At 42.8% G+C, this 17094-nt stretch overlaps 1 protein-coding gene across 4 annotated transcripts in view; it reads left to right on the forward strand.

Annotated features, from left to right (window-relative positions):
* LOC140127554 (creatine kinase U-type, mitochondrial-like) overlaps window positions 1–16811 on the forward strand; it is a 96747-nt gene extending 79936 nt beyond the window's left edge. For 2 of the 4 annotated variants that reach the window (XM_072148389.1, XM_072148390.1), the window contains exons 4-10: window positions 7202–7297; window positions 7433–7654; window positions 8297–8382; window positions 9385–9508; window positions 11365–11499; window positions 11857–11982; window positions 16334–16811. In XM_072148389.1, coding sequence (XP_072004490.1) covers window positions 7202–7297; window positions 7433–7654; window positions 8297–8382; window positions 9385–9508; window positions 11365–11499; window positions 11857–11982; window positions 16334–16450 — 906 coding nt within the window. In that variant the 3' untranslated portion in view covers window positions 16451–16811. Of the gene's footprint in view, window positions 1–5221; window positions 5241–7201; window positions 7298–7432; window positions 7655–8296; window positions 8383–9384; window positions 9509–11364; window positions 11500–11856; window positions 11983–16333 lie in introns of those variants that run through there. The other 2 variants (XM_072148391.1, XM_072148388.1) reach the window with 2 other exon arrangements.
* The last annotated feature ends 283 nt before the right edge of the window (window positions 16812–17094 follow it).

Below are 17094 nucleotides of genomic sequence, written 5' to 3' on the forward strand. Positions count from 1 at the left end.
GTAAACTGGGTCACAACGGAGAGAGCAATATATAAGCAGAATCAGAAAGCGAAAGCCGAGGTAAGTAACGAAAGCCAAAGTCAGAATGCCAGAGAAGTCAATATAAAAACAAAACGCTGAAAGGACTGGGGAGCTGAAAATACGAGTATTACCAGCGCTGGGGAACCTGTGCTGGGAAGTAATATAGGTGACTGGGGAACCTCCCCTCAAGGTGACTGGAGGATAGATCTGTCATTCACAGCAGGTTAACTGTTGCTAGACTGCAGGGAAGCGGGTGTGGTGCAACAATCAACCCTGCAGCAATCTCAGTCCCAGTTCACACACAGGAACACTGAACAACCTCAACGCTTTCTAAACCGCATACCGCGGACAGAAGACGATACAGGCAAAGACGTAACAGTACCCCCCCTTTTATGAGGGATAACTGGACCCTCACTATTCCCACCTGGTTTAGAAGGATTTTGGCAGTGGTATATGTTGAGGAGACGTGGAGCATGGAGATCTTTACCAGAGACCCAGGTACGATGTTCCGGGCCATAACCCTTCCAATGGACCAGATATTGGACAGAGTTTTGTACCCTGCGGGAATCCAAAATCTTTTCTACCTCAAACTCTAGTTCACCTTGGACCACCACAGGAGCTGGTGGTTTAGTCACGGGTAACACGGGAGGGATATATTTTTTCAGAAGAGATTTGTGAAAAACATTATGAATGCGAAGAGAGCTAGGTAATTGTAACCTAAAAGAGACGGGATTAATAATTTCGTTAATCGTGAATGGCCCAATAAATCGAGGAGCAAATTTCCCAGATGGCACTCTGAGACGCAAATTTCTTGTAGATAGCCACACTCGTTCCCCCACATTATATTCAGGACCGGGAGATCGTTTTTTATTAGCCTGACGCCGTTGGGTATCTTGGGCTTTCACCAGGTTCGACAGAACCCGTGCCCAGACTGAGCTCAGCCTTTGGAACGTTGCTTCGGCGGAAGGGTTAACAGACTCAATGTCTTGGCAGGACGAAAACTTTGGGTTGAACATTTTAGATGAGGTACTAACCCTGTTGTTTAAGGCAAATTCGGCGAGCGGGAGGAAGGATCTCCATTTCTCCTGGTTATCGGAAATAAAGCATCTTAAAAACTGTTCAAGCGATTGGTTGAGTCTCTCTGTCTGAGTCTCTCTGTCCATTAGTCTCAGGATGGAAAGCGGAAGAAAACGAAAGAGAGATTCCCAATTGACCACAAAATTCTCTCCAGAATTTAGAGACAAACTGTACCCCCCGATCAGAGACAATATTTTCTGGTATACCATGAAGATGCAAAATATTGTTTATGAACAATGAGGCCAATAATTTAGCACTGGGTAATTTCCTGAGGGGTACTAAATGACACATTTTCGAGAATCGGTCACAAACCACCCAAATGACAGTTTTTCCTTGAGAGACAGGTAAGTCAGTTATAAAGTCCATGGAGATATGAGTCCAGGGTTTTTTAGGCAGAGGGAGAGGTTGGAGAAGTCCCTCTGGTACTCTTCTGGGCACCTTAGACCTGGCACATATATCACATGCTGCTACGAACTCCTGAACGTCACGTGACCACGAGGGCCACCAGTACAACCTTTCTAAGAGATACTTAGTGCCGGCAATACCAGGATGTCCGGCGAGCACAGAGCAATGGATCTCCTCCAAGACCCGGAGACGAAGATTATGTGGCACAAACAATTTACCCATAGGAAGATTACTAGGCGCAAGATCTTGAGAGTTCGAGATAGCGGTGGCGAGGTCATGGTCAATAGCAGATAACACAATACCAGGCGATAGAATCTTATCTGGGACAACCTCTGGGGTATTGTCGTTACCAAAGCTACGTGATAGAGCATCTGCTTTGATATTCTTAGTGCCTGGACGGTAAGTAACAACAAAATTAAAACGAGTAAAGAAGAGTGCCTAGCGAGCTTGTCTGGGGGACAGTCGTTTAGCATTATCTAAGTATAACAGGTTCTTATGGTCAGTAATCACAGTTATGAGATGTTTAGCTCCTTCTAGGAAGTGTCTCCATTCCTCGAATGCCCATTTTATGGCCAAAAGCTCTCTGTTACCCACATCATAATTATGTTCGGCAGAGGAGAACTTCCTGGAGAAGAAAGCTACAGGTTTTAGGTTAGTGAGAGACTTTGATCCCTGAGATAACACTGCTCCCACCCCTACTTCGGATGCATCAACTTCAACTACAAAAGGGTGATTCAAATCAGGTTGAGTCAAAACTGGCGCGGTTACAAAACATCTTTTAAGCTGTGCAAATGCTTGCTCCGCCTCTGGAGTCCGATTGGTCAGATCAGCACCCTTTTTAGTGAGATCCGTCAACGGCTTAGCCACAACAGAAAAATTCTTAATAAATTTGCGGTAATAGTTGGCAAACCCTAAAAACCGCTGAAGGGCTTTAAGAGTGTTGGGATGTTCCCATTTCTCGATAGCCGTGACCTTGAGTGGATCCATACAAAAAGATTTAGGGGTGATGATATAACCCAAAAAAGTAATCTTTTGGACCCCAAACAGACATTTAGACAACTTAGCACATAAGGAATTCTTACGTAATCTAGAGAGAACATCCCTGATCTGTCGGATATGGGTTGACCAGTCAGGGGAAAAAAATCAGAATATCATCCAGATAGACTACCACATATTGACCCAGGATATCACGAAAAATATCATTCACAAATTCTTGAAATACTGCTGGTGCATTACACAACCCGAAGGGCATCACACAATATTCAAAGTGCCCTTCGGGGGTATTAAAAGCAGTTTTCCACTCGTCCCCCCTTTTGATGCGAATCAGGTTGTAGGCCCCACGGAGGTCAATTTTGGAGAACCAGCGGGCACCCACCACCTGGTTAAGCAAATCAGGGATAAGAGGAAGTGGGTATTGGTTTTTGACAGTGATGTTATTCAGTTCACGGTAATCAATACAGGGTCTAAGTCCACCATCTTTTTTCCCAACAAAAAAAAACCAGCCCCCATAGGGGAATTCGAGGATCGTATATGACCCTTTTGAAGGCTCTCTTGTATATACTCTCGCATAGCCTCTCGTTCTGGGGAAGACAAATTAAAAATCCTTCCCTTGGGATATTTAGACCCGGGAATGAGATCGATCCCACAGTCATAAGGCCTATGTGGAGGCAGGGACTCGGCAGTCTTTTTATCAAAAACATCAGAGAAATCAGAGATAAATTCAGGCAGAGTTTCTTCCTCTGACTGACATTCAGAGAGGAACAGCGTATTACAATGGGAGGAACACAGCGGATCCCATTTAACCAGTTCTCCAGTGGTCCAATTAAATACAGGATTGTGTACAGATAACCATGGAAACCCCAAAATGACATCAGCGGACAAGTTTTTTAAAACAAAAAACACTACCCGTTCGGTGTGGATAGCACCAACCTGCATGGTTATCTGTGGAGTTCTGAAACAAACTCTACCCCCCCTTAAAGGGGTAGAATCTGCCCCCACAACCAGGACAGGAGGATTCTGGTTAACCAACTCCAGCCCTAGGGCTGAAACAAAAGCAGAGTCAATAAAATTAGCAACGGATCCAGAATCAACCATAGCTTGTCCAGATATAGACTTATCTTTAGCAAACAGAGACACTGGCAACAAAATTTTAGATACAGAGTTGGAAGATACCTGTGCGCCTGAGTGACACTCCCGATTACCACTCAGGCGCTGAAGTTTTCCGCCTGTGGCCTGGGTCTGGTAGGGCAGCCTCTCAGGAAGTGTCCAGATTCACCGCAGTAAAAGCAAAGACGATTCTTCTGGCGATGCTCTTTCCGGGTTTTGGCTCTTGCCGTGCCCAACTGCATAGGTTCTTGTTCAGATATAGGAGAGACAGAGTTTTTAGGAGAAAGTAAAGGTGACCCGGAGGAGTGACTCGCACCTACTCTATCTTTTCGTCTGTCCCGTAGGCGACGATCAATGCGGACTGCTAAGGCCATGGTTTGCTCCAGTGAGTTTGGATCAGGATGACCAATCCAGGCATCCTTTACAGGTTCTGACAGGCCTTTTCTGAAGAGGGCTTTCAAGGACGGTTCACACCAGTTCAAGGTTGCGCAGTGTTTGCAGAATTCCATGCAGTATTCCTCCGCAGAGCGGGTACCCTGCGAAAGAGACAGCAAACTGGACTCCGCAAGCCCAACATGATCGGGTTCTGAGTATATGGCCCCCAAGGATTGAAAAAAGCGTTCCAAAGAGGACCACTCCTCTGCGGCTGGAGGTAGTTTCAGGACCCATGTCTGGGGATCCCTCTGGAGTAAGGAAATAACCACCCCTACCATTTGAGTCTGGGAGTATAATGGGTTAACCCGAAAATAAAGCAAACAGGATTCCCTGAAAGTCTCAAATTTCTCTCTATCACCTGAGAATCGATCCGGGAGTAACATTTTTACCTTGTTAATACTGGGGAGTGGAGGTTGCGGAGCAGCAGGAGACGTGGCAGGGGTCTCTGCTCTAAACTGAGTTAGAACATGGACCTGGTTAGCCAGATCAGCCACAATGCCTGCTAGGCCTTCCATGCGATGCACAAGATCCGGGACGGAGCTCATCCTGGCGGGTCCGGAAGACGTAGCAAACTAAGGAATTTTAAAGGGCTGGTAATAATGTAATGATGGCTCGGGAATTCAGGGGCAACAAACCAGACAGTGAGCCCTAAGTCTGAGCCCCCCAATGCTGTCACCTGCCTACTTGCCTCCGGTATCCTATTGATACGGGACAACCACGAAGACGATCCCTTCCTAGGCCACAGTGCAGACAAAGAACACGACAAACAAACAATACACACAGGTAGCGAAGTCAGGTAAACCGGGTCACAACGGAGAGAGCAATATATAAGCAGAATCAGAAAGCGAAAGCCGAGGTAAGTAACGAAAGCCAAAGTCAGAATGCCAGAGAAGTCAATATAAAAACAAAACGCTGAAAATACGAGTATTACCAGCGCTGGGGAACCTGTGCTGGGAAGTAATATAGGTGACTGGGGAACCTCCCCTCAAGGTGACTGGAGGAGAGATCTGTCATTCACAGCAGGTTAACTGTTGCTAGACTGCAGGGAAGCGGGTGTGGTGCAACAATCAACCCTGCAGCAATCTCAGTCCCAGTTCACACACAGGAACACTGAACAACCTCAACGCTTTCTAAACCGCATACCACGGACAGAAGACGATACAGGCAAAGACGTAACAATATCATTGTGCCACTCTGTAAGCTCCTGCTGATGCTACCTCCACACTATATCATTGTGCCACTCTGTGGGCTCCTGCTGCTACTGATGCCACCTCCACATTATATCATTGTGCCACCTTTGGGCTCCTGCTGCTGACGCCACCTCCACACTATATCATTGTGTCACTCTGTGGGCTCCTGCTGCTACTGATGCCACTTCCACACTGTATCATTGTGCCACTCTGTGGGCTGCTGCTACTGACGCCACATCCACACTATATCATTGTGCTACTCTGTGGGCTCCTGCTGCTACTGACGTCACATCCACACTATATCATTGTGCCACTCTGTCGGCTCCTGCTGCTGCTGCTACTGTCGCCACCTCCACAATATATCATTGTGCCACTCTGTGGGCTTCTGCTGCTGCTGACATCACCGTCACACTATATCATTGTGCCACTCTGTGGGCTCCTGCTGCTGCTACTGATGCCACCTCCACACAATATCATTGTGCCACTCTGTGGGCTCCTGCTACTGATGCCACCTCCACATTATATCATTTTGCCACTCTGCCAAAACTGTAATGTATTATGGATGTGGCGTCTCTAATATTCAAAATTAAAATGGAAAATTTCAACTTCGAATCCATTTCAAACTTCATCATTGTGCCACAATGTGGCCTACTCTGCTGTGGGCTATGTGGGCCCCTGCTGCTGCCGCTGCCTCCTCCACATTCTATCATTGGGCCACTTTGTGGCTTTCCCTGTTGCTGCCACCATGTTGCTGCCACCTGTGGGCTCCTGCTACTGCCACCTCCATGCTCTATCATTGTGCCACTCTGTGGCCTACCATGTTGCCACCACCTCCACACCTCCAACTTCATGCTGCTGCTATTGCTGTTGGTGCCACCTTTGCAGTTCTTTTTTGGCAAAGACCTGATATTTTGAGAAAAACTGTAATGTATTATGGATGTGGCATCTCTAATCTTCAAATTTAAATGGAAAATTTCAACTTCAAATTCATTTCAAACTTCATCATTGTGCCACAATGTGGCCTCCTCTGCTGTGGGCTATGTGGGCTTCTGTTGCTGCCACTGGCACCTCCTCACACTTTTCATTGTGCCACTTTGTGGCCTCTTGCTGCTGCTTCTGCCGCCACCTCCACACTCTTATCATTGTTCCACTTTGTGGCCTCCTGCCGCTGCTGCTGCCACCTACACACTCTGTCATTGTGCCACTCTGTGGCCTACCATGTTTCCGCCACCTCCATAATTTGTCATTGTGCCACTCTGTGGCCTACTTATGCTGCTGCCAAGTGACCGCTGTCTCCCTGGAACACCCTGTGATTTAAATAATGCTGTTTTCACCTTCCACCACTCTATGAAGTTGCCACTATGTTTTGGTTTTCCCTTTCATTTCATCTGTCAGAAGGAATGAAAAGCCTCATGATTGATAGCCAAAAGCAGGAGTGGATACAGAACACAGAGGACATGCAAATATCCCATATACTGGTCATCTCTGTTTTGGATCCACTCCCGTTTGTTTTTTTCTTTAGTAATACTGTCATGTGCGTCTCATACTAAAACACAGCATTGTTTGAAGACCAAACCACGCTCCCTATGCATATTTAAGCATGGCACGATTTTCTAAAACACCCTACAGGCTCTCTGCAGCCAGGAAATACCTGTTTTTTTAATCTGATTCGTCATGATTCGGGTCAAATCGAATTTTTCCGATAAATCCGCCGAATTGAGACAAACCGAATGTTAACATATTTGCCCATCTCTAATTGCAATGATTAAGTAGGTAAAATACAGGAAACATAAAAAAGTGGCAGCCGAAAAAAAAACAATGATGCATGTGCCCCATTGTTTTAATCATATAAATAAAGCATTTCAAAGATTATATAATTTTTCCTCTGGAAATATACATGATTTTTATCAAAAGTCATTTAGCTTTATAAAATACAGGTAAGATACTATAAATATTTTTTTTTTCAGTTATTTGCAGATATATTTGATCCTGTTATAAAGGAGAGACACAATGGATATGATCCACGAAGCATGAAACATCCCACAGATATAGATGCCAGAAAGGTACCAATAAAATATACATCTATTTAATCACAATGAATTCATTCATGATATTTGGATGTAAAAAATTAAGACTTTAAAGAAATTTATTTTGGTGAAAGTTGAGTGATAACCTCTGTATGTTTTTATTCTTGGCAGATTACAGCTAGTCAGTTTGATGAACGTTATGTACTATCATGTCGGGTTCGGACTGGAAGAAGTATCAGAGGTCTCAGCCTTCCCCCAGCATGTACCCGAGCAGAGAGGAGGGAAGTTGAGAGAGTGGCAGCCGATGCCCTCAATGGCCTTAGTGGAGATCTGACCGGACGTTACTACAGATTGACTGACATGACAGACCAAGAACAGCAGCAGTTGATAGATGTAAGATGTTTATTTCTGAGATCTGCCTTGATGAAGAATCTCTATTATAGAGAGAACCAAGCAATCACTATTACAGCAGGCTCTCATTTCATGATGCACAATATCATTTTTTAGCTTAATAATGAGGTTTTGTAGAAGTTGAATATTTTTGTTGTAACACATATATAAAACTTATAGCAAATTAATGCTGCAAAGTAACTGTATTTTTCCATAAAAATCTGCATCTGTGAAATCTAAGTTATGTGATATTTTTTGATTTCTTCAATGGATAAAAGAACAATGTTTGTAACACAATTATACACATGATCTACACAAGACTCCCAACGTAGGCTCAGAGCTCATGTGCCCCTGATCCCCAAGTGAACTCAAAGGAACTGCACCGTAGGAATTATGAAAATATTTATAGTTATTTTTAGAATATTAATATTTCCTGTCAGGAGAGGTGACTGGTCTTTTTAATATCAATGACTTTAAATATTTGCAAATGTGGAAACATACACTGTTTTATGATTCTTTCATATTCTGTTTATAGATATTAGTTTCTCGAGTATATTACTTTTTTTTGGCCACAATGTAACTCACTTTCTTCATAGTACATTTACCTGCTTTATACAGAGTAAAAACTCTTATTTCATCATCTAGGATCACTTTCTCTTTGGCAAACCTGTATTACCACTTATTACAACTACGGGAATGGCACGTGACTGGCCTGATGCCCGTGGAATCTGGTGAGATGCTGTTGTTTACACAAGGATTTTATTATGAGGCTCTCGCACACATTTATAATGTTTAAAGTAATGTTGTAAAATACATTTCCCTCCAGGAGATGCAGCCTTCTGTCAACCTCCAACTACATCACTTATATCCTGAAAATCAATAGAAGTTAATATATATACATATATATATATATATATATATATATATATATATATACATATATACTATTTAATACTAATATACTATTTACATTTAGCACATTTGTTGCAGAATGTATCAGAATGAATTGGTTTTGGTGGCAAGGACTACCGGTAATAATTTTACAATTGGCAGAAATGAGAAATGAGAAATGAGAAATGAGTTAACACACAAGTCTATTTGGCGGTGTCAACTATAAACTATATACATCACATTTTGCACTAGTCCTTTATTGTGGGTTCATGGTGTCACAAAATGGATTTGGCTCTTGGTTACTACTTATGACATTACAATAATGTAACCATAAGGTAAAAAAAAGAACCTCCATTACTCAAAATTATCTATAACATTATACAAAAACACTATACTTTTATATCTTGCAACATATCTGCTGTAGCAATTAATTTATGACTGTATAGAAAACATTCTATTTAATTGCATGGATGAAAATTATTTAGTCTTTCTAATAAAAGTACACAAATTACATCTTATAACACCACAAACATAGCAACCATTATTTTTGAGCTAACTAATGTCGTAAGGACCCTTGCTTTTCAACACTTAACCCCTGACCGGGAACCTGGACTTCTCTGTAGGGATATCACCAAGTTGCAACCTCTCAGTGTAGTATTCGAGCAATTACAGCTGACCCAGAGGCTATAAATAGTGGTAATATGGAGCCATTATACATAAATGTATGCAGAAATCCGCTACATCAGGTACAGCATATGGACCTCCTGCTGAGCCAGACTAGTTGTAGGTTCCTATAACATTATCTATACACAGAATAAAGAACATTCTTTCCATTCCTACAGGCATAACAACGAGAAGACTTTTCTTATTTGGATAAATGAAGAAGATCACATCAGAGTCATCTCTATGGAGAAAGGAGGGAACATGAAAAGGGTATTTGAACGTTTCTGCAGGGGTCTTAAAGAGGTAAGAGAAAATATTCACCTAATAAAAGGTATATAAACAGAATAAAAGGCACAGATATAATTTCAATTGAGGGTCATGGTAATTTTGTTAAAAAATTTTCTGTTCAATTAGTATTATAATATTTTTATTTAATTATTTTTGCTGCTTTGCTAATCTCATCCCCAAATTAGGTGTTTTAAGTTGACAGTATATAACAAAATACCCATGATAGTATAATTCGGGTATTTACAGTACATACTGATTTACATTATTTTCGGTTGTTGCATGAAGAAAAGAATTTAACATTTCAATAAAGACCAAATAAATACTTATATCAACATAACTTTGATTATAACGGACAGAAAGAACATATATTTTTTGATTCCATAAAAATGGCTGCAAGTTTTTGTTCCTATGGAGGTTATACATTATATATAATGACTATGACTATGCGCCAGTATTCTGGCATAGTTTGCACATAAATAAATGTGAAAACTGCTTGCACCAGCATTGTTTCGTGACTGCACAGTGTGTGCCACCACACAACACTCGACCCGTGAAGTGCCGTTCAAGTGCGCAGTGGCCGCCACATATGTCGGAAGTCCTAGAAAAAAACTGGTGCACTCAGTTTAAGCACTATCGGCGTGTGCAGGTCGTGCCAGATTATTGAAAACCACGTGTCGGTCTTCACTAATATTAAATCTAGGCCAATGAGATATCCAGCAGTAAACAGTGCTGTAATAATCTTAATTCCTAAATCTAATTCCTAGAATCATAATATTTGGAACATACAGGATGTGTGATACCCTACAGATTTCCTCATGGACTTCTTCCCAAATTTGAAGGATAGGCCTACAATTCCATAAGATATTGTAGGGGTTCAGCTTACTGGTAAGAGCAAAGACAGTTCACAGAGACAGACTTGTAGATCTAAACTGGTTCGACTTCCAGTCTTTTTTACCATAAGAGTCACAGGTATCATGTGATATTTGTGCCATATATATCACAAGTGTTTCCTAGAATTATAATATAGGGAATAGGCGGGATGTTAACCTGTGATATCCTACAGATTTCCTCATGGACTTTTTCCCAAAATTGAAGGATAAGCCTAAAATTCCATTACTTATGTATAAGGTTCACTTTTCTTTCTTGACCTCTACTACATCTAACCTCTATCCCTTTTCCAAATCTAATAATCATTTTAGGGGTGTAATATATCTAATCCAGACGGTGATCAGCATGAGGATGAAAAAAAGTCACACTGTGACATGTTTTGCGTCCTCATTCTACTTTTCCTCTTAAAATAAAAAAAATTGACCGCAACTGGTGCCACACTATTTATTGGTTTAGTGGATTAGATTTTATCTACATTCTTCTGTGTTGGTGATTAGCACCACCAGAGTCATTTAGTTTGTTCCCGGACTATTGTACCACTGCCATACTTATCCGTTATGTTTTCCTTATTTCTTGGCTAGTTGGTGATAAAGGACTGTTACCAGAAATGTTCTTCTTTAATCTTTGATAATATATGGCCTATCTTAAATTGAACAACCTTGAAAGCATCTAAAACTAAAAGTGATTCAATATTTTTAAAGATTAAATTTGTCCATCGTAATTCACCCAGCATTCCCAAATCTTTTGTCCATTTATCCTTAGTAATATGCTGATGGTTAGGAAGACAATTATTAGACAATAACTTATAATAATATATTTTTGACATTTTGCCCCATATTATCCCTACAAAAATTCTACTTCTTTATAATTTACTACCTTTAGAACTTCAGTCTCATCCATTCTACTACATCAAGATCTACATCTCTAAAACCTATGTTATATCCCATAAAGGTCCTAAAGGTTTGTGAATGGTCTTTTTGTAGGTTGAGAGATTAATTCAGGAGAAAGGCTGGGAATTTATGTGGAATGAAAGGTTGGGATACATCCTTACTTGTCCATCCAACTTGGGCACCGGTCTGCGTGCTGGAGTACACATTAAACTACCTCTAATGAGCAAGGTAAGTTGGTTTCACACTTCTTGGTTGGTTTCACTCCTATTGTTCCATGTGACTGTTCGTACTCTGCAATGTAATATTAGATTTGTATATGTCCCCTATGATATGAAAAGCACTGTAGAATTTATTGGCGCTATAGAAATAAAGATTCTTATTATTATTGTTATTGGAAAGGATTTTCTGATCACTGATTAAGGCTTTTCAGTTTCATAACCTACATTAATTTAACACACACAAACATTGTCCTATTGCTGTTAAAGTGAAAAATAACCAACAATCCTATGATAACAACTTGTGTTTATAAATATTAAATGACCGACTTGTGGGCAACTCTGAGAAACTATGTTTGTATATCTCCAGGATTCACGCTTCTCTAAGATCCTAGAGAATCTCTGTCTACAAAAAAGAGGAACAGGAGGAGAGGATACAGCAGTTGTGGACAGCACTTTTGACATCTCGAACCTTTATCGTTTGGGAAAATCTGAGGTATCGTATTTAGCAACTGTTGACATTTTTAGAATGTAAATACATTTTTAGTTGACATGATATTTTTTAAAGGAAACCTACCATGAGGAATCTATCAGAAGTAGATCTGATGGTAGATTCATCCTGCCTGCCTTTGCCCTAATCTGTAATTTAATAATCCTGGAACCTTACCTAACTTGTTAAAAACTTTATTTTAGTGATATGCAAATTAACTGCAGAGGCTATTGGGGCCTCTACATATTGCTAAAACAAGTTAGGTTAGGTTCCCCAGATAATTAAATTACAGATTTGGACAGAGTAGGGCAGGAGAAATCTACCATTAGATCTATTTCTGATGGTAGAATCCTCATGGTAGGTTTCCTTAAAGGAAGTTTCTGTTATTTGTAGAGATGAGCGAGCATACTAGTCCGAGCTTGATGCTCGTTCGAGCATTAGCATACTCGAAACTGCTCGTTGCTTGGACGAGTATTTTGCCAGCTCGAGAAAATTGCATCTCCCGGCGTTCTGATTTTTGGCGGCCAGAAACAGAGTCAATCACAAGCCAGGAGACTCTGCAGTACACCCAGCATCACGTGGTACACTTACATGTCGATAGCAGTGGTTGGCTGGCCTGATCAGGTGACCCTGGAATAGACTAGCCCCTGCCCGCGCTGCTCGTATCATTCTCTGTCTGGATGCTGTTAGGGATAAAGCTGCTGCTGGTCAGGGATAGCGTTAGGGTGTTCTATTAGATTAGTGTTAGGCAGGAGTGATTCTCAGGAGTGATTCTACAAGATCTCAACAGCCCTTGTTAGGGCTACATTAGCGTTTTTCAAAAGTTAAAGTGACAGTCACAGCACAAAATCCTTTTGTGTGCTGTCAGTGTTGGTTAGAAACTAGCCATAGCAATCACCTTCTGAGGTTGCTGTCTGATTTCTTCTGCACGCTTTGTTCTATGAAACCAAAAAAAAATAAAATTACCCCAAAAAATTTCCAGTTAATATTTCTCTTTCATCTATAAAATAGACTTTAATTTGTAAAATGTTGAACCCAAGGGCTAAGGGTAGAGGACGAGGACGTGGGCGTGGGCATCCAATTACTGCAGGGGTCAGAGGCTGTGGTCCTGGGAGCAGGGGAACGCCGCAGAGCTACACTCCCTAGCTTCATGTCTCAACTTCCTGGGACTCGTGGTAGAGCACTGTTGAGGCCACAACAGAGCGAACAGGTGATGTCGTGGATTGCGGACAATGCTTCAAGCCATTTGTCCACCAGTCAGTCTTCCACGCAGTCCACCCATGTTACCCAAGTGAGCACTCCTCCAGCTCCTCCACCTCAACCTCCCTCCCCCCAGTCTGCCCCCTCCCAGGAAAATTTGGAATTTCATCTGGCATACTCTGAGGAACTGTTTTCTGGACCCTTCCCAGAGTCACAAACCACTTGTCAGGTTGCTGCTGAGCTCTTTCCCGATGTCCAGTCTGTGGGTGATGATGACATTGTTGACGTAGTGGAAGAAGTGTGTAAAGAGGTGTCGGACGATGAGGAGACACGGTTGTCAGACAGTGGTGAAGTTGTTGTCGGGGCAGGAAGTCCGAGGTGGGAGCAGACTGAGGGATCGGAGGATGATGAGGTGACAGACCCAAGCTGGGTTGATAGGCCGGGTGAAGACAGTACTTTTGAGACGGAGGCGAGTCCTATACCAGAACAGGTTGGAAGAGGCAGTGGTGGGGCCAGACGGAGAGGCAGGGCCAGAGTTGTTGCATCAGCGCCAAATGTTTCAAGTAGTGAAGTTCCTGTGGCGAGGGCTAGATTTTCTGAAGTCTGGAGGTTCTTTAAAGAAACATCGGATGACAGACGGATTGTGGTGTGCAGCCTGTTCCACACCAGGATCAGCAGGGGTTCCACCACTACTAGCTTAACCACCACCAGTATGCGCAGGCATATGACTGCTAAACACCCCAATCACCTCAGGCCGGGCACACCACTGCTCCTTCCCCTGTGTCATTTGCTGCCTCTGCTAGTCAGCCCCTGCCCAGGACCCCGGCACAAACACCTCCCACTCGAAAACCACACCTTCGCCTCCACGATCCTCCACAGCGTCCACCAATGTCTCCATGTCCATGCGCAGAGTTCAGCTGTCTATACCCCAGACGCTGGAGCGCAAGAGGAAATACAGTTCCGGAGGTAGTATCGGAGGAGGAGGATGAGGAGGAAGAGGAGGAGAATGTCAGTGAGACAGAAGAGGGGACCATTGCTCAGTCCTTATCAGCGTGTATGGGCAGAAGAAGAGGAGTTGGCGGAGGAAATGGAGAGTCAGGCCAGTGAGGGGAGTGAATTTTTGCACGTTGGGACTCTGGCGCATATGGCAGATTTCATGCTAGGCTGCCTATCCCGTGACCCTCGCGTTCAAAGAATTTTTTCCAGCACCGATTACTGGGTATTCACTGTGAGAGTGCATGAATACCAGCAGGCCCTGGTGCACAAGCTGAAACAGTCTTTCCCATCTGACACCGCTAGCGACAGAGGGCATACTTCTGCAGGACAAGTAGCGAGGGAGAGTAGGCGAGCAGGCAGCTTGTCCAGCACTGGCAGGGGTACGCTTTACAAGGCCTTTGCCAGTTTTATGTCACCCCAGCAAGACACTGTCACCTGTCCCCTGTCTCGGCAGAGTAGGGGTGATCTTTACAGAAAGATGGTGAGGGAGTACGTAGCTGACCATACCATCGTCCTAAATGATCACACAGCTCCCTACAATTACTGGGTTTCAAAGCTGGATATCTGGCCCGAACTGGCGCTGTACACCTTGGAGGTTCTTGCCTGCCCTGCCGCAAGCGTGTTGTCAGAGCGGGTTTTCAGTGCAGCTGGTGGCATCATCACCGATAAGCGTACACGCCTGTCGACTGACAGCGCTGACAGGCTGACGCTTATCAAGATGAAGCAAGCCTGGATTTCTCATGATTTCCATTCCCCACCAGGTGAAACCAGCTCAACCTGAATAATTCTCATGTATGCACTCCTAATCCTCATTCTCCTCCTTTTCCTCCTCTTTGTACACTAAAGCAGAGACAACTGGCTATTTTTTGCCAGGGCCAACTGGCTCTAGCTATAGTACTCTATGTATTTAATTTTTCTGGAGGGCCACCTAGCCGGTCCTCTGTTTTAAAAAAAAGTTTTGGAGTGCCACATACAGGTACCCTATCTATTTAATTTTTCTGGAGGGCCACCTACCCGGTCCTCTGTTTTAAATTTTTTTGGGAGTGCCACATACAGGTACTCTATCTATTTAATTTTTGTGGCAGGCCACCTACCCGGTCCTCTTTTTTGAAAACTTTTTGGGAGTGCCACATACAGGTACTCTATCTATTTAATTTTTCTGGCAGGCCACCTACCCGGTCCTCTGTTTTGAAAGTATTTTGGGAGTGCCACATACAGGTACTCTATCTATTTAATTTTTCTGGCAGGCCACCTACCCGGCCCTCTGTTTTGAAAACTTTTTTGGACTGCCACATACAGGCACTATCCAAATTTAATTGTCACCATAGCAGCCTCACTCGGTCACTGTCATCGCCATGCTGTTGCCCATAATTTTGGCATAATGGTGCGATTAGGCAGCCTGTTTCCTGTCCATTTCCGTGGTGTTTCTATCATTTTCTGAGGTTCCCAGGTGTTTGGCCAAGCTTGCCTGTGCAGAGCCTTGGTCCCCTTGAAAAATGCTCAAGTCTCGCAGTGACTTCAATGGGGTTCGTTATTTGAAACGAGCACTCGAGTAATGAGTTCGACTCAAGTAACGAGCACTCGAGCATTTTAGTGCTTGCTTATCTCTAGTTATTTGTATTACTGTAAAACCTACTATTACAAAATCAGTTGAATGATCCAGGACTGAAAGCACCTTAATCGTGTACATGTTTTCAGAGTCACCTTCAGGTCACAATAAGCAGCAGGGGTGCTGCGGTGGTGGTCTGAGAGCCATCTGTACGGTTGGTAGGCACCTATGCATATAACGCCTTTTCTGGGCAAAGCTACTGTTTGGTTCCTGTATACACATAAATACTTATTTTGTGCTCTCAAGATTTATCTCTATGCCTATTGAGGCGGATATGCTATTTATTGACCACCACCGCTTTTGTGTGTTAGTTGTTGTGTATTTTAGGTGATGATTTTAAATTGTTTTGTCTTTTTGATGGCCTTGTTGAAATAAAGATTGAAGGTTTTATTCAGTTGATTCATGTATTATGACTTTATTACTGTGGTCCTGTATGCTGTTATTGGTATTCACAATAAGCTTTAACCAAATAGATGATTTGTGAGCCAAAAGTATCTCTCCAAGCTTCTTAATGTTTGGAGCCTTTATCTAATCCTAATGTGATCCCTGCAGGTGGAACTGGTGCAGCTGGTTATTGATGGAGTGAACTACCTCATTGACTGTGAGAAGAGACTAGAAAGAGGACAAGATATCCATATTCCAGCACCCGTGGCTCAGTTCAGCGAGTGACCTGTTCAGCGAGGTTCTTGTACAGCGAGTGACCTGGACTATTGTATCTGTATGCACCATATACAGTGGGTACTATAGTACCCTTATAGGGTACCCTGAATACCCTATAAATATGCAGAACCCCTTATCACTTTTTGTTAAATTACAGACAATTGCTTTTCAATGTAGACTCTGTACTCCATCTTGAGAGAAAAAAACTGAAATATAGATATTTTTGCAAATTTATTTAACAAGAAAAACTGAAATATCACATGGTCATAAGTATTCAGACCCTTTGCTCACTATTGAGTAGAAGAACCTTGAGTCTTCTTGGGAATGACTCAACAAGTTTTTCACACCTGTATTTGGGAATCCTCTGCTATTCTTCCTTCCAGATCATCTCCAGTTCCCTCATGTTGGATGGTGAACGTTGGTGGATGCTATTTTCAAATCTCTTAAGAGATGCTCAATTGGGTTTAGGTCAGGGCTCTAGCTGGGTCCATCAAGAATGGTCACAGAGTTGTTCTGAAGCCACTGCTGTGTTTAGCTTTGTGCTTATGGGCATTGTCTTGCTGGAAGATGAACGTTCAGCCCAAGCTGTGATGAAAGTAGTTATATAGTAGAGAAAGACAGGGCCGCAATCTTATACTATTATGCCACATTGC

The sequence above is a fragment of the Engystomops pustulosus genome, chromosome 4 (genome assembly GCF_040894005.1).
Source record: "Engystomops pustulosus chromosome 4, aEngPut4.maternal, whole genome shotgun sequence".
NCBI classification, from domain to species: domain Eukaryota; kingdom Metazoa; phylum Chordata; class Amphibia; order Anura; family Leptodactylidae; genus Engystomops; species Engystomops pustulosus.